At 38.3% G+C, this 19,248-nt stretch overlaps 1 protein-coding gene across 1 annotated transcript; it reads left to right on the top strand.

Moving 5' to 3' along the window:
* The first annotated feature begins 2,063 nt into the window (after window positions 1-2,063).
* Window positions 2,064-17,485, top strand: LOC128306699 (guanine nucleotide-releasing factor 2-like). Its single transcript, XM_053044286.1, is given in 16 exon segments — window positions 2,064-2,076; window positions 3,260-3,457; window positions 7,878-9,447; window positions 9,515-9,684; window positions 10,188-10,211; window positions 11,290-11,443; window positions 11,507-12,016; window positions 12,018-12,363; window positions 13,210-13,378; window positions 13,797-13,814; window positions 15,501-15,669; window positions 15,741-16,103; window positions 16,180-16,332; window positions 16,402-16,530; window positions 16,621-16,752; window positions 16,824-17,485. Coding segments are annotated over 16 exon segments (4,254 nt in total). The 3' UTR covers window positions 16,960-17,485.
* Window positions 17,486-19,248: the final 1,763 nt, after the last annotated feature.

Below are 19,248 nucleotides of genomic sequence, written 5' to 3'. Positions count from 1 at the left end.
GTGACGCATGATCTACGCCGCTTGCGTTGAACTTTGTACCATTTGCGAAGGCATTTCCTCCTTGCAAGAAGCCTTATCCCGGGCATGCTCGGTTAGTAATATCACCTAGTCCTTATCGCTACTCGTTTCGTATCGAGCAACACTTTGTCCTACATGATACATTTTTTAGTCTTACAGTTATCACAGAACTGTTGTTGGGGCGGCCCGTTGGCATGATGGTAGCGGCACCGGTTTTCACACGAACAGTAAGCCAGAAATGGCAGGTCTCTTGAGGTTGTTGCGCGTGCCGATAATATAAGAAGAAGTTGCATATTTCGGTGCAGTGCAAGCGAAATTTGTACTGTAGAGTCCACGTCGACCTTCAACAAGATCCGAGAACCGATTTCGTCCTTGCCACACAGCCGAACCGCTCGAAACCCTGTATCTCAGGCAGAGTGGCGCTGACGAAACAAACCCAACTCGCGCAACAAGCACAGCAGCAGGAGAAGGAAACATGGATGGTAAGATGACGTATCACAGGCCTGGCAATGGAAGAGTACCGCCGTCCGCTCTTGAATTAGTACCAATAGAGAGTGAACAACAGCTAGCAGTTTAGGTAGAGCATGCGCACGGATCTAGTATTACAAGAAAAAAGTGGTTCAAAACACAACATCCGCGCAAATGTGACTAATCTTGCATTTGATTTGATTACAACAAACCATATTTTACCACCAACTAAAGTGCCCGTGCCAGCAAAACCGTTGAACGCTAAGCTAAGTTGAGTAAATTGTAGACAACGCCATACAAATAATCCGAACAAAAAGAAGGCACCGAACGTCCCTCTAGCAAAGCATGCGACAGACTTCCTAACGTATTGCCCTCATACACCAGCAACAAGCGCGACTTCATCAAAAAATTACTCTAACCTAGCTAGCCTAAAAGTTAAAAATAAAAAAGTCCATGAAAATTGCAATTGCAGTCCATAAATTGAAATTCAAAACCAAAAAAATTCGCACAAAACTAACAACTACTTTAATCCTAACCTTACCCCTAGAAACACTAAACATCTACGTAAACCTAGTTTTTTTATGTGATGAAGTCGTCTTTGTTGCTGGTATATGGACACGGGTTTTAGCGTGTTTAAGCTTAAGTTTAATGAAGTCTGCCACAAACTGCGCTGTCGGCAGGACCGCATCGTTGCCCCCTACGGTTCGGAATAGTTCTAAAACTTTCCCGAACTTCCTCAACTCCACTTTTCGTTCGCCCGTTCTACTCGCTCCAGTCCAGGTTATCTGGGCAAAAAATGGTTTGCTGAACATCAAATCAATCGCTTGATGTATGCGATTTTTCACATCCGTGCGTGAAATTTGGTGCTTCAAATATTGAACCACTTTTCTGTGGTAATCCGCATCCGTGCCCAGAGCCCCATCGAAATCTACCAACTGCTGTTCATTCTCCATTGGTACCAAATCAAGGTCCGACAGAGGAACAATCCCTGTCTGTGGACGGGTAGCAGCAAGGTAACCTTCCATTGCCTGCCTTTGCCGGACAGAGTTGCCGATCACAACGTTCATCTTACCAGCCAGCTCCTTGCGAAGATCCGCAATTTTCTGCCGCTGTTCCTCGATGGCTTGGAGGGCTTGCTGCCACAGCGCATCCTGGCTGGTGGAACCGGCTGGGGTTTCAGGAGCTAAAAAATAGAACAAGCGCATTAGAATATTGTCAAAGGGGGAATTATATCGTGCAATAGCAAGAACCACATTTCTTACCTCGCTCCACACTGTCCCGGTAGGAGCATGACGGCGATGCTGGCCAGCTGCTCGCATCATAACCGGCCGTTCTTTTTCGAGGAGTAGCAACTAAGGGAACAAAAAAAACGCATTGTCATATCGCACTTGGAATGAGATTTTCCAATCAGGATCAGCTGATCCGAGTTACCTGGCAGTGGATCTAACACTTCTATTTGCATCGAAGTAGTAATCGCTGAGGGAACAGAGAAATAGCCTATTACACAAATGTGTACGAATCAACAATCATACATTTATAAGCATGAATCAAACTTACCACGTCTGGCCGGCGTCACAATGACGTCCTGCGGTACATCGGACCGGACGCTGCTGCTGCGGATGGTAATTCCCGGCACTGTGGAGAAGAACCGCAAAGCTCATTATACACAGGACAATGCGTTTTAAGCGTTGCGCTGTACTTTACTTACGTTTGGAGCATTTCAAAAGTGCTTCCTTAATTTTCGCGTTTTTTTCACTGCTGTTGTTTTCTATTTTTTGCCCTGATTGATCTGAAACGATTTAACAGTCGTTAAGTTAAGGCCTACTGCGAAACATTTTCACCCAAAAAAAAACAAACGCGACGCGTGTTGCACTAATTTATGTGCTACGAGCATCGATGCTCCAGCGCATCACACAACTTTACACTGTACACTATCACCGGCCGGTGTTTCACTCCGCTTATAAGCGTAGAACAAAATTTGCTTCTTTACGCACTGTTTTGGCGCCAACCCCATAGCACCTTCGTACAACAGATAAGTAAGTAACAGCACAAATGCAATAATAAAATATATCCGGTTCGAACCCCACATAATCTCTCTAGTTTCCCCACAGAAAAAGTTTCTACAGAACGCACCTCCGTTTGATGCCAATTTTCACACTTGTATGGAGCCGATCACTTTCACTGCCAAGTCTAACGTCGTATCACACACACACACACAGACACACACACACACACACACACATAGACAGCACTTAGCTTGCATTAGAATAGACCGGTAAATAAAGAAATATCGTCTCACTTACCTTCCCACACCTAGCGACCACCGCACATAGAAAAACAGAAGGGGGAAGAGAAAATCAAAATATCAACACGATCGAGTGCGGTGCAGGGGAGGCGCACGCGGCGACACAGCCACGCGCGGTCAGATAGAGCACAGAACAACAGCCCACCAGAAAAAGCTCATATGAGAACGATCCAGAGTAGAACAGGAAGAGCGACGTAAATACATAAATCGACATAAGGCAGTGGGTGGAGAAAAAACACGGTACCTTTTTTTTGCTCACCAAAACGAAGCGGGGGAAACGCTCTGGCTAGAGTTTATTTTCTCTTCCATGCGAGCACTCTCTCGTAACGCTGGCTCTCTCGTAACGCTTGATTTAGACCGTTACGCTAAAAAGCGGCGTTACTTTTGGTCGAAGCGTCTGAAAATTGGAAACCTTTTAGACGTTTTCTAGACGTCTAAAAACTGTCTAAACCAAGGTCTAAAATTTAGACTTTGGTGCGTTTGGGTATGGCATCCGGAAAAGTACCACAGACGAACCATCGAAGCCGATACAAGATCTTAACTATCATGTGCGACAGGTGAAAAATGCGCTGACACATTTCAAGGACGTCATACTGAAGAACAAGCTTGAGATGTTACCGGGCAATGGCACGGTTGTTCTGGAATCTATTGCTAACGTGCATACGGGTAAGTAAATGGATAAGTTGTAACAGCGCCGAAAGTGTTGTTATGCCCTATTTGGATAAGATCGATGATTATACAAATTATTATTGAGAAATGAATTCCAACGTTCATTTGAAATGAATTATTCATGTATATATAAGAAGCGGTGTTGGAAATAAAGGTTAGTTGCAGTAAAACCACCGAGCGCCAAATATCGTTTTCCTTCTAACACACAAACACACACAATCTTAACAGGTTATGGGCCCAGGTCCCACAATGGAAAAGATTAAATATAATATACCGCTTTTTAACGGTGAAACCAATTTCGAGAATTGGGGTTTTCGTGTCCAGACGATTCTGGAAGCGGAAGGAGTGTGGAATGTAGTGGCTGGAGAACAGACGAAAACGGACAAGCAAGAATCGGCGAAGTCCGATAAGCAAGATCCGGTAAAGGCGGATAGAAAGGCAAAAAGCCTAATAGTGAATTTTCTGGCTGACGAATGCCTAGAGATTGTGAGAGATGCACATAGCGCAGAGCAAATGTGGAATAGACTCACGGACGTTTACGCATGTAAATCGGTGACGAATCGATCTATTTTTCGGAAGCAACTCGCTAGCCTGCAAATGGCTGAAGGAGCATCAATAAGTGCTCATTTGCGCGATTTTGATGAAGTGGTAAGAAAGTTAAAAACGGCTGGTGCAAAAGTCTCAGAAGGAGACGTGATTTCTCAGTTGTTTTTAAGTCTTCCCGACAGTTATGATCCATTGGTTACAGCATTGGAAAATATGCCGGAAACAGAACTAACGATGGAGATAGTGAAACAAAGGCTCCTAGCGGAAGATCAAAAGCGTAATATACGACGTGGTGTGAAAAGTGAACAAGAAACATCGGCTGCTTTTGTAGGGCAAAATCGTAAAGAAGTGAAGAAATTTGCTGGAAAGTGCTACAATTGTGGAAAAATTGGACACTACAAACGCGACTGTAGGAATAAAACACAAAGATGGCAAAGGAATGTATCACGAGCGTGTTTCATGATAAACCGTTTACCAAAAGAACATGATGGATCCATATGGTATATAGATTCAGGATCCACGGAACACATCACAAATAATAAAGCTCTTTTTCAAAAGCTAGAAAGGCTCCAAGAGAAAGTTGTTGTGGCAGTGGTTAAAGAAGGAGAAAGCATTACTGCCACACATGGTGGGGACATTGAAGTATTTTCATACCCAAAAACCAATTCTCTGTTCTGATAACCATAACCTGGATCTGTTCTAATAACCATCAGAGACGTTATATTCATAGAAAACGCGCGTGTAAACTTACTTTTGGTAATTAAAATGGTGGAAGCTGGTATGCAAGTGTTTTTTAAAAACGATACAGTGACCATACGTCGCGGGAAAAATGTGATTGCGGAGGGTGAAAGATGTGGCAAACTTTACAAAGTGAAATTTTACCACAAAAGGTCTGAAGTTTATTTTAGTGGACGCATAGAAAAACAACAGGAACTATGGCATAGGCGTTTTGGACACCTAAGTTCGAAGAATATGCGAATACTAGAGAGCGAAAATTTGGTATTAGGCTTACCCACATTAAACTCCAAAAACAATATAAATGATACACAAATTTGCGAAGCATGTGTTATCGGAAAACAAACAAGAGAACCTTTTGTAAAACGAAGAAGTGAACAATCTAGTAGAATTCTAGAAATAATACACTCGGATGTATGTGGACCCATGCAGCAAATAGGAGTGAAAGGTGAACGTTTTTTTGTTACGTTTATAGACGATTGGTCTCGTTTTACAATGGTATTTCTAATTAAAACTAAAAACGAAGTTTCTTGAAAAGTTTCGTGAATATGAAGCAATAGTGTCAAGAAAATGTGGTATTGGTATTTCCAAATTAAAATGTGACAATGGTGGAGAATATAGAAACCGTCAATTTATGGAGTATTGCAAAAGAAAGGGTATTCAAATGGAATTTACTGTTCCATATTCACCCGAACAAAACGGTACATGCGAACGTATGAACAGAACCCTTGCTGAAAAAGCGAGAACAATGCTTGAAGACAGTGGTGTAAACAAAGGACTATGGGGTGCAGCTATACAAACGGCAGCATATTTAACGAATCGCAGCCCTGCTTTTGCTATTGGAAAAAGAACACCTTACGAAATGTGGAACAAAAAGAAACCAAATGTGTCGAATCTTAGAATATTTGGCTGCAACGTGTTTGTTCATATTCCAAAACAGTTTCGTAAGAAATTCGACGGAAAATCGTGGCGTGGAATTATGATCGGATACACAGTTAACGGTTATCGTATCTGGAATCCTGAAAAGGGGCAAGAAGTTGTTGCTCGTGACGTTATTTTCCTGGAAGATAAATTAAACATGGGTTCAAATTCGATGAAACAATGTAACCCAGAAAAGGCGATATCGAACTATCACTCGAATATCGAACAGTGCAGTGAAACGATATCGGAACAATGCAGTGATAAGAGTGAAAAGGAAGATAATGAAAGCGATTACGATAGTGCATTGGACAATACAATGAACGTTCCTGAAGAGATAGATCATAACAAAGAGCAAAGTTGTACTAATGAAGAAAGGCTGTCCAAGTTTCCTTCGTTTGGTTCTCAAAATATTCCCGAAGAAAGTGAAGGAAGTTACAAAAGACCAGTGCGCAGCACTCAAGGTAAACTGCCTGAACGTTTATCTGACTTTGTCCTGGAAGCAGTAAGTACATTGGAGAATGACCCCACAACTGTACAAGAAGCCATGGATTCCCCGAATGCCGTTGCATGGAAGAATGCGATGGATGACGAGTACAAATCACACAAAGTTTTGAGAACTTGGGAGTTAACGGAATTGCCGATCGGTAAGACAGCTATTGGAAGCAAATGGGTGTTCAAGAAGAAACAAGACGAAACAGGTAAGACAATACGGTACAAAGCTAGATTAGTGGCACAAGGTTATTCACAGAAACACGGAATAGATTTTCACGAAGTATATGCCCCTGTAACTAAATACACTACCATCAGGACCATATTAGCAATAGCAGGAAGAGACAAACTATTGTTGAGAAACTTGGATGTGAAAACAGCCTATTTGAACGGAGAAATCGAAGAAGAAATCTATATGTCACAGCCACCAGGTTTTGAAATAATTGGACAGGAGGAGAAAGTATGCAGACTAAAACGAAGCATTTATGGGCTAAAACAATCGGTAAGATGTTGGAACATTAAATTAACAAAAGTTCTTGAAAATTTAGGGTTCAAGAAAAGCTCATCAGATGAAGGACTTTTCGTGGCAAAGAAAAGAAAAACAATAATGTACTTAATTGTTTATGTCGACGATTTACTCATTGCTCATGAAAATGAAGACGAAATTAAGGAAGTATATGAAAAACTCCGAACACATTTTGCGTTAACGTGGTTAGGAAATACGAAATATTTTCTAGGTTTTGAAATACAGTGCGATAATTCAGGAGTTTATAGCCTCAGCGTAAAAAGGCATATTGATGATATCATTTCAAAACTTGGGCTAAGCCAAGCGAAACCAGCGTTATCCCCGATGGATATTGGATATATAAAGGACGATACGATCAGTGAACCTTTACAGGATATAACGAAATACAAAAGTGTCGTAGGAAGTTTGATATATATCGCTCTTTGTGCCAGACCAGATATAGCAGCCAGCGTGGCTATTTTGGAACAAAAATTTTGCAATCCGACAATGAAAGATTACGTAGCAGCTAAACGAGTAGTTAGATACTTAATTAAAACTAGAAAGTGGCAACTAAAATTAGGAGGCAATCCTTTACAAGAAGTACAAGCCTATACGGATTCAGATTGGGCTGAAGATAGAACAACCAGAAAATCTACTACCGGATACGTAATATTTATGGCAGGAGGAGCTGTTTCTTGGACCAGCCATAAACAGACTTCAGTAAGCCTCTCATCAATGGAAGCAGAGTATATTGCTTTGGGCGAAACATGAAACATGAATTAGGGGAAAACATATCAAAACCTACAACCATTTACGAAGACAACCAAGCATGTTTAACTTTTGCAAAGACAGGAAGATCTGGTAAACGGTCAAAACATATAGAAACAAAAGAACATTTCATCAAGGATCTTTGTGAAAAGAAAATCATTGAACTAAAATATTGTCCAACGGAAGTGATGAGAGCAGACATATTAACTAAGGCATTAGGAAATGTCAAACATGACAAGATGGCAAAAATGTTGAATTTGTATGAACGTTGAGGAGGAGTATTGAGAAATGAATTCCAACGTTCATTTGAAATGAATTATTCATGTATATATAAGAAGCGGTGTTGGAAATAAAGGTTAGTTGCAGTAATACCACCGAGCGCCAAATATCGTTTTCCTTCTAACACACAAACACACACAATCTTAACAATTATCTCTTTTTTATTACTTCCAGCCCTCCAATCCTATACACTAAACGAGCAAAGCACGGCATTTATTAACGCCACCAACCACGTTCACGTGTCACTGGGCAATCTGCTAAAATTGTGTGACGAAGTGTTGCTGACCAAGGAGGGTGATGATTGTCCATCACTTAGCAAGGAAAATGTAAAGGAGGTAGTTGAATTGGTGGAGAATGCCGTGAATAATCTAGTTAATTTGGCAAACGAAAAGCTATCCGATCGGAAATCGACCGTATCCGTAGGAAACGTTGCTGGAGATGGTTCAAAGTCGAGTACACCTGGCACAAGCTCCAACACATTACAAAGACCAACAGTGGACGTGGTCAGCCAACGAACTTCTCTGCCAGACATTCCACTAACACCACGCGAGCGCGATATTCTTGAACAAACTTCCTTGAAGACGGTGCGTGCGTCACATAGTACCGAAAGCATCTTACGTGATTCGAGTCCACCACCTCCTCCCAAACCACCATTACCCGATCGTTCGCAGGAACCACCACCTCCATTGCCACCAAAACGAAAGAGTCAACATGCTAAAAACCATTCCTTCCATGATACAACATCATCCGACTGCAATTCCACTGATTCCACCATTTTTCACGCGGATGGAGGAAGCAGTGTGGGTATTGGTAGTAGAGGAACCGGTGGCACAAGTGGAAATATTGGTCTTGACCGAATGTCGCTACGTTCTCGTTCTCCTGAAGATAACTGCAGTCTCTTGAGCGCCAGTGCCGGTTCGCTGGATTCAGCTCTTAATCACTCGCGCGAGGAAGATGAATTGAGGGCACTCACTAGTTGTTCTTCACATGCTAGTGCTCCGGCCGCTAGTTTAGGTGGGTTAGTAATGCTCGGAACGTCATCCGGCACTCATGCCTGGGAAGAACCTGCAGATTTGGTTGGTTTACCGCAGAACAGTAACAGCAGTCTAAATCGCAACTCGAATGAGTCTGGGTTCGAGTCAATGTATTCGCTGCGAGTAAGTCGGGATCAGCAACAACAGCAACAACAAATGATGCATTATCAGAGTACGGCTGCCTCCGTCACGACTCATCATCATCAGAAAAGTGCCAGTTCGTCGTCCTCATCAGCTTCTTACGTGCACAAATCAGAATCTATTGTGGACGGTATAACCACACTCGTGGTGACTTCTGACAAGAGTTCCTTGCAACGACAACAGCAACTACACCTACAACAGCATCACCAAACACAAGTGCTTCATCATCATCATCATCATCATCAGGAACAGCAACACTTTCACCAGAAAATCGACACTATTATCACGCAGGCAAGTGATGAAGGTACGGGCGATTCGAAAGTTATCGAACAGCTTGCCTGTTCGGCTTCACTGAATTCGACTACTTCTGGTAGCAGTAGTATATCGAAACTGCTCGAGCAAGATTCTAGTATAGATGAGATTGGAAGTGATGACGTATTTCCACGACCGAGTGGTTCCTCATCCGACAGGCCACCAGCACTTCCTGTCAAGACACGATCACACAGTATTAAACGAGAACGCCATCCATCACAGTACGATAATGTGGACGAGGTCGATTTAGAGCGAAGGTGCGTTAAACATATTTGATGAAGAATTTCAAACGAAAATATTTCATAACATTCACGATATTTACAGTGCTCAAGATTCATTTGGCCACTTTCCGTTGCCTAACTCGCCATCATATTTATACAGTCGACAACAGATGTTTCATAATCTACCGAGCAAGCATATTAGCTTGATCGAACCTAGACACATGACCCGTTTCCAAGAAGAACCACCACCGCTCCCAATTAAGAAGAAGCATAGTGAGTATTCATTTTGAGTGCTTGTAGCAAACCTAATCAAGTAGACTAGTAAGTAATTAAAATTCAAATCAAAGATAAGAAAATTACTTATGGAACATAAAATACTGATTTATTTTTGTTATAATTGTTGTTTGATTGATGTGGTAATTGAGACTACGTGATCCAAAATCATAATCATTTGGTACAACAGTTATAGAAGCCATAAAAGGAGTTTGTGAAAAACATTCAATCATGAACAAAGTGAATACCTTCAAATCTTCAAATGAATGTGTCACATTTATTATCATTCTTTAAGTCCATCCACTTTACCATACAAAAAAACCTATCGTCCTTAAACTGTATCCTGTTTTGTTTTTAACAATAATCAATAATAATCAATCGTTCATGGGGGGATGTGTGTTGAACTCATATGCAACTTAGTATCAATATTAGTATTTATTAACAGTCTTCGTTCAAACGATCAATTTCTAATTCAATTTTATGTTGTGATGCGCGCACTTTAGTGTTTCAAAGTGTTGCATATTCAGGTAAGTTGGTCTTCTTCCCCTTAACAATTGTACAAATTATTAAAAGTTGTTAACTCCCTTCTTTGAAAGCAAAAAAAAAAATAAGTAAATTAAAACCACCAGCCTTATTTTTTAAGCTTTTCAGACCACGAAACGAAACGAAAAATTGTTTGAACTCCGCATAATGCAAATATCACTTACACATATACATGATACTTTATTACATTTATACATGAACTTCTTTAAAACACATACATTCGGAAAAATACGCACACACACGCATACCTACACACAACATCCTCACTCATGACCGCAAGGTAGCAATATAGCAGAAGGCAGAATGAGATTTATTTCATCGTTGGCACCTTTGTATCAACACCTTTATATCAGCACGTGAGCATAAAGTTAATACAGTCCGTTAGTAACGATTTACAAGCTAAGCGATCGACAAAAACACGATCTCCATAACGCTCGCGAGCTTAACTGACGCAAAAGGATATAAATCGCCCGTACAAATAAATTATGTCACGTGTATTTATATGCGGGATACATATTTTGCGCCCGATAAACTGGCGATTGCCACGGGGCAGTTACGTCGTATCGCTTCACTGCCTAGAAGACTAGGTCAAAGAGTAATATCAACAATAATTTTAAAATTCGTATTTGTAAACCAAAAAAAAATCCACAGTTGGTTATAAAATTAACTACACTGATAAACTACACAATAGCTATTGACAAACATCCATATTCGCAAATAACCACAAAGGCGACGAAAACCCAACCAAGCACTACGCAATATTCCTTCTATTGTTCTATTTTATAATGTATGTCTAGTGTCTATTGTTCCTCGGAAAAAAATATTTCGATTTCCTCATTGCTTTGTCTTTGCTGCCTCCTTTTTCGTTTGTGGTTGAATGAGTTGCATCCTTTCTATCGCTCTCTCATTTTATGTATAGATAATATTTTATTTATTTTGGTTTCATTGCACTAGGCGTTAAAACAAATATGAGTTTTGCGTAGATCTTGTGATCACAATTGATTCGATTACCGTACTGGTTCGTTTTTGCCTAACTTTTTATGATTGTATTTCAGTTTTCAGTAATGGCCTACATGGAAATATTTGGCAGTGCCACACAGAACCAGTCCGAATTTATGCGTCACTCTGTTCACACGTACAATCTTGCACAGTCCGAACAGGTATCTTCTAGTATTAACACGAGTAATCACAATATTTCTCCCAGTCAAACAATAAGGTAAGATGGTAGGATCAGTCTGCTTCGGAATACGAATGAGTTTTAATGTTTACATCATTTCAGTCTTTCGCCATCGTGTATTGCTCCGGCTACGGTGTCACCACCTAATTCACCAAACGTTAACATGAAACCACCCGCTCTGCCACCAAAGCGTCAACGTATAAACAGCAAAACGCCAAGCATTGCATCAACACCTCCTGCCAGTCCTAAAATTTTTCAAGATCAGCATCATTACATACATGGCGTTCATTGTCATCAGCATCCACAGAAAAATTCGAATACAATCAATACATCACCCTCACCATCAACGACATCCCTCGTATCGGCGCAATCTGGAGTTGGACTAACGCCAACGACTACCTGTACTCAAACGCTGGACGTGAAAACATCGAAGGTATCGCAAGCTACCCAATCTCCTGATTTAGAAGCATCTTCAACATCTAGCAATTGTAATGCTGGCTCGAATAATACTACTTCTATTACTACCACTTCTGCAACTATCTCTTCCGCTGGTGATATTGTGGTTGATGCCAAAGAGCAAATCATTTGTAGTAGTAATTCCTCTAACAGAACGATGCGATGCCACCACAAAAGGTCCAACTACGGGAAGGGAAGATAATATATTATCTCCTGCTTCTAATACGAATCTCGTTACTAGTCGCAGCAGTGGCTGCGTTGCCAATCATAGTCGCAGTCATAACAATATTGGCAGTAGTAGTAATAACGTTGAATCTAGTAGTTATTTTAACGATATCCATAACAAGGGTAAAACTAGCAGTAGTAGCGGAGGTCTGTCGGTATTACCATCCAGCGATATGATGTACGCATCGTCCACTACACCACCTGTAGGCGACACCATAGACGATCGCAACAGCAAATCCGGGGATGAGGTTGAGGTCATACTTAGACGGAACAATAAGGTGCTCTTACTACTGTTTTTTTCTTCTATTGATTTGACTTGAACTTTAAAGTAGTCTTTCGCTGTTGAATTTTCCTAATCATAAAGCCATTGTAGTCATATTAACCTCGTATGCATGTTATATTTTCCTAGTTACGCGGTTAATGCGTGCCAGAAGAATCTTAGTCGAATTTCCTCTAAAACATCATTTTGTATTAGGGGATCGAATACTTATTTTCACTCGACGAAGCACATTCAAAGTAATAATATTTCTACGTTTATCTCAACCATGAGAGTAACGTTTTACTATTATAAAAAATACTTTTGGTTAAAATGTAACAGGTTTTTGTGAATATCTAAAATTAAATGCCACATAACAAATATGCAATACGACAAATTTTAAACACACGCAATTCATACACGCAACACAATTTGCATCTGCGTATCTCGGGTAAGGATTGTACATTTTAATATTATCTGGCGCGCATTACAATTTATTAAGTTTTATTTCGAGCATTAAAATGTATTAAGTTTTAAAACACTTTAATAACATAGTTAACACTCATGTTAAAGTTTATTCCTGTATAGATCTTTTCGGATCTATATAGTATACATTAATTATCGTCACTTATTTCTTTATCATTACTAGGCGTAAATTATCCTTGTTTATTCTTTTTTGTTTGAATGCAAGAAAATAATCCTAAATATTGCATTTCTGACCAATCAAAATGTAGCGATATTCTTCGTCAACTGTAATTTTTTTGTTGATTTTGTTGTTGTTTTTGTAATGTATGTAACTGTCATTTTAATCACAGCGATCGACATTTTTAGTAGTTACCAAGGATACAATATATTTTTGCTTTTACAGAACGGCATAACTATCTTGGAACAACAGCATCCCCTGAACTTAATGGAGGAGCTAGACGTGAGCAATTATCTAGTGTTTAAAAAAGAAAACGAAGATGGACCAGATGTTAAGGGTGGTCAACCGGATGCATTAATTATACATGCCACCAGGGTGCAGAAAAATTCAGACGGTAAGCATATAACAAACGCTTTACAAGAATCGATACATCGATACCGTTCAGAGTGGTATTTCATTAATTTTAGCTGTGTATACCTCTCAGAACGCTATTTTACAACGAAATCCAAGCCTTAACCTACACAGCGAGTAATTGTAATTTTATTCAAATCACACCCTTCTTTAATGTGTCGTGTATGCTATGTTTATTTTTTTGTCTCCTCTTTGTGGTCCCCCTTTCTCGTTAACTTTTCTTTGTTGTATCATCACAAAGGATGTGTTGTAAAAAAAATCAATATTGATTCTATTGCACATTTGAATCTCGCTACTTCTGGTTTCGGCCTTGTTTCCAAATGTCACAATTGATCTTCTTAATTAACATGTGTATTATATTACTTCATTTTTGTAATAAATTTTTCGATAATTACTGACAGACGATTGCTTAGAGGATGGTAAGCGGTTTCATCTTACAAATGCAACCAAAACCAATTACATATTTTTTCTCAATTAAGTGTGCTGAGTGCATGAAAGCTTGAAGTTTTGCCGGTAGTTTATCTTATTTCATAGATGTTTTGTCGCTGTTTGATGTATTTGAAGACTGGTTTATTAGGAGAAAAAGATAAAATATTTAGAGCAATCGATGGTGATTCTTTAGTTAGACTGGAATGAATGGTCATTCATAGGAAATATTGATTTCAATTTGATTGATCAACTTGCGTATTCATATAGCTTATTGAAATAGCAATAACTACACCCTTGAAATATTTGGGGCTTTCGATTTCAAGCAAGAAAGTAGACCATATCTGGCTCTCTTCCATATGAAGTAGAAATTGTAATTAATGATGTATAATAATAATGATATTTTATATTATATTATTATATTAAGGTAGAAATTAATGTTAAATGTTTTCTTTTTTCTTGATTCTGTCCCAAATTGAATATATTTACCGATATATGGCTTTGAAAATACAAAACAAAGTTTTAAACAATACTTTCCTATCCTAATCTTCCCTTTTTCGCTTTTAAAGCTTGTATGCGTTGAGAAAACTATACAAAGAAGTGAATTCACTTTGCATAATCTCGGGAAGAGTGAATAGGTATCACTTTTTATTATTATTATGTTCAATAATATGTATTTCATTGAAGTTGTGTGAACTTCTAAATATCGATTGATAAATTGGTTAACCATAATATACAAAATTGTACATTGATTTTAAATACAGAAATGCCTTACACAAAATCGTTCAGTTCGTTACATTCTTCAATATTTTTACACATCGCCGTCAATATGCGAAACATCCATGATATTGCTTTGATTTTGTTCCTTTCAGTACATGAATGTTTAAAAAATTGGTTGATACTTTACCATTTTATGACCATTTCATCCAAAACTTGCATGTATAGCACAGTACATGGCACCTATGTCGTGCTATATTTCTCAAACATACATAGGTAGACATGTTTTGTGATGTTGTTAAAAGTTTAAGTTTTTAGGTTTCAATTAAAGTATGGTTGTCTATGGTTATTGTATTCTTATAGAATAACCGCGATGCTTGTATGGGTACTTATTAATTTCAATATAAGCTTACAGTGTAATAATATCCATATTTGAGGGTTTTCGTGCTCTAGTGAATTGTTTATAAGTTGATTTGGAATGTGTTGAAATAGATGAGAATGCAATGTGGTAGATGAGACTCCAGATTTTGTTCAAAATGCACATTTTCTTTTAATTTATTAATCCTGTCGTTAAACTTTGCAAGCGTGTGATTTAGGAAAGAATCAGATTGACTTTAGTAGCGTCATTCAACTATTTATTTAGTTTTACGTAATCCAGCTCAATTTCAAAAAGGAATCTAGCAATGGTATCAAACTTTGCTGTTCAAATTCGAAAACCCTGTATATATGAAACGCCACAATAATTTGTAAAACAATTAGCATTAGCACTCCTTTTAAACAAAGTAAAACATTATAAACAGTAATATTGATATAAAAGCAGAACAAATCTAGAGAACACTTGAATACACTATCTGCTTAGTTGAAATATATCATTTACGATGGCGCAAGGATACAAACGTGTTTCTATGACATTTTATTGCATTTCTGCTATATGAAAATTTTGATATCTACATAACCTACAGCTTACGGTGAAGCATTCATCACTACGTTCCGCACATTTATCTCGCCGCTGGAACTAATCCAAAAGCTGTCCCATCGCTATACTGTCTACCACTGTCAGATGAATGATGCCAAACAGAAAGCCGCCAAAGAATCGTTTTCCCTACTAGTACGAGTGGTGAATGATCTTACGTACGTACATTTTACTCCAAACATTGCTTGTCCTAATGTTGAAAATGTTCTTTTCTTGTTTTGCTTAATAGCACGCCGGATTTAAGCGAACGCTTGCTGGTGATTTTGATGAACTTTGATTATCAGTTGGTGAGTGCTGGGCATCTCACGATGGCCAAGTTGCTGCGTGTGAAGTTGATCGAGAAAGCGTTGATCTATAAGCAAAAGGCGTCATTGACCGTCCAAACGCTATCGTCTAGAGCACTTGTTGCCCAGCCACCGACTCTTCTCGATCTTAAGTCGGCTGAAATAGCGGAACAAATGACGCTTCTCGATGCTGAGCTTTTCCAAAAAATCGAAATACCGAAAGTATTAATATGGGCACAGGAGCAGTGCGAGGAACGGTCCCCAAATTTGACGCGTTTCACTGAACACTTTAATAAGATGTCTTATTGGTATGTAAAATAATGTTGTAAACGTGATAATTATGACGGATATTCCTACTTATTGCTGAATGTACATTATTTTTAGGGCTCGTACTCAAATACTTTCGCAAAACGATGCCAAAGATAGGGAGAAACACGTGATCAAATTTATAAAAATAATGAAACATTTACGAAAAATCAATAACTACAATTCGTATCTAGCACTGCTGTCGGCACTGGATTCTGCTCCAATACGCAGGTATGTCTTACCATATATTAATAGTATCAAAGGTATTCTAATGTGGAGTTTATTTTCCATCGCTTTCAGGTTGGAATGGCACAAAACGATAACTGAAGGCTTACTGAAGGAGTACTGTGCATTGATCGATTCCAGTTCCAGCTTTCGGGCCTATCGCCAAGCACTGGCCGAAACGATATCCCCCTGTATTCCATACATGTGAGAGCATCTTTGATTTTGAAAAAAAAACATAATTAATTATCCACATAAACAATTATTACAACGACAATTACTTTTTTTTCTTAATAGTGGACTCGTGCTACAAGATCTTACATTTGTTCACATTGGCAACCCGGATCATTTACCGGACGGTTCGATAAACTTTTCGAAACGTTGGCAACAGTATCATATCGTGGTGAACATGAAGCGTTTTAAGAAAGGGTTTGTATCGTCGTAGAATAATTGTCTTATAATAGTCCTTTGCTAACATATTTTTTGTTGCTACCTTGTAGGACTTATCCATTTAAAAAAAATGAACGCATCATTGGTTTCTTTGATAACTTCGAGTACTATTTGGACGAGGATGCTATGTGGCAAATTTCAGAAACGATCAAACCTCGAGGATCGCGCAAGAATAACGTCAATTAGTACAGGTTGAATTGTTTGCGAGGGAGTAGGGAAGAGCAGCAGGAACGTAAAGCTACAAAACCGTGGGAAGATGATGGAAGATGCAACCAGCAATCGATTCATCGATATCGCTAGAATGATTGAACGCCATATTGTTTTTCGCTATGTAGAAAAAAGATGACAAAAACGACTGATCTGATTAGGTTGGAAAGATTTCATTCTATAGATATAACAACCTGTCGGGTATATCAGCAAAAGCAGCGTCAAATCCCTAGCAAACCGAAATCCAACCTGGAACGCTTTAAACGAGATCGGTTAGAAAATAACGCATTTATCTTAGCTATCCATATCGTTATGAAGCAAAGCAAATTTTATTATATCCTGAAAAAAATTAAAAAATAAACGTCGAGAATAAGCTTAGTAGCGGTCATAATAGCAGTTTGTTCATTTGTTATTCGTTCTTACTGTTGCTTCCTGCATTTTCCTTCATTCCTGTGTTTTGAAAGTAAGCACTCTTTTTCGACCGTATAAAAGAAGGTTTACATGTAGTGCGCTTTTAAACGGGGTACAACTTATAAATCATTTCAATTGTCTAAATACCCCACACGTGATTTAACTGCTTTATATCTCTCGCATGCAATGGTACTTTACAAAAAGTAGTGTTTTAATATTATTTAAGTTAACAATACAGTTTTAAGAAGCATAAACTGCGAACATAACTGGCAATCGAATGTATTTAATATATGCACGCCTCAATATCTTTACCAAGCAAGAATTTTAATATAAGATTAACGCTATAATAGATCACTTGACGGTCTGTGCGGTTTGATCAAGCTGTATCGCAAGTCAGGATTTCAGTTCAGTTCTAAAAGTTGTTTGTATTTACCAGCTATTTACATCAGTTCCTGTGGTCTGAAATTGATAAAAAGTCAGTTTTACGTACAAGCTAAATGACTATCATTTTCTGGATGCAATAACATTCAAGTCTAGTATGCATAGGAAAATTTTTAGGGCAATATCTGAGTAAGTAAGTAGAATGACTGAAAGTAAATTCGACTGCAGTAAATACAACTAGGCACCGAAATCATAATGATACTTCATTCAATCAAATTAAAAAGAATGTAAACCAAATGAAGAAATAACTAAATATAGCATGCCCAGCGTATTACATAGACATTCAAGGTGAGCACTTGCTTAAACGACGAAAATCCATTCGACGCACAACAACCTAATCAGCATGTTATCTCACTCTTCCTAACTAAGAAAAACAAGATAATAGGGGCTTCTGCTTTTGAGCGTCGAATGGATTTTCGTCGTTCGAAACAGATACTCGCCTCTGATTTGAGTGATAGTGGAAGAGCAAACCGATGGAAAACAAAGTCAAAGATGATGAAAGTTTGACTTCTTTTACGATATTTGCATTGTAAAATATAACTATTTTTCATTTTAATATTTTATTTTTACTTTTGTAGTGCGTTTATGTATGGTTTGGTTAGTATATGTATGCTTAGTAAAGCAAGCATGGATATGTGTAACTGTAGTCAAGAATTTAAGTAATATTTAGTGGTATACTGAATTTTCTCCGCAGCTGCGCGAACAATCGTACGTTTCTTTCGTTTATTTCGATATTTATCCTTTATTTTTTTCTCGGCCTATTTTTGTTTTTCAGAAACTGCCATTATTTTATCATTTATGAAGTTCTAATTTACATTACAACATAATTTCTACGGAACAAATTTCTATACAATAAATTTTATATTTTGTCGATACGGCCAGGCCGTTCTAACGAAAAAAAAATTATATTTCGTACCGTGTCTTCGATCCGATCATTTCCTCAAATGAAATACCTGAAAATTGTTCTTTGTTGGATGTAATATTCCATAAGCAGTTGATATTATTGACAAAACTAACCGTTCACAACAATATAATATCATCAAAATCCATGACCAAAAACCTTACGGATAGCTTTAGTATAGCACGGATAATACAACTCATTTTCCAAATTTGATTAACCTTGAACGGGACGAATCTTGGAATAAACAAAACTATAAAAAAAATTAAGCAACCGCAACAATCATTCTACCCACGATTGAAATTTAGTACACCACTTAAAATGTCAACCTTGTTAGTGTTCCATCTATCCTTTTTATCAAATATTATCTTATTATAACTAAGTACTTATAACTTAACCTGCTATAGTTAAGTTTATTGCTTATTGTTCTTTATTTTAATCATTATTCATCGCATGGATTTCATTTTCATTCTCCCATAAACTTTGTTTCTTCTGTGCGAAAGTTAGTTAATTTATTT

Source organism: Anopheles moucheti, chromosome X, assembly GCF_943734755.1.
Source record: "Anopheles moucheti chromosome X, idAnoMoucSN_F20_07, whole genome shotgun sequence".
Classification (NCBI taxonomy): domain Eukaryota; kingdom Metazoa; phylum Arthropoda; class Insecta; order Diptera; family Culicidae; genus Anopheles; species Anopheles moucheti.
Note: the sequence above shows the minus strand (reverse complement) of the source record. Positions and strands in the feature narration are given on the sequence as shown.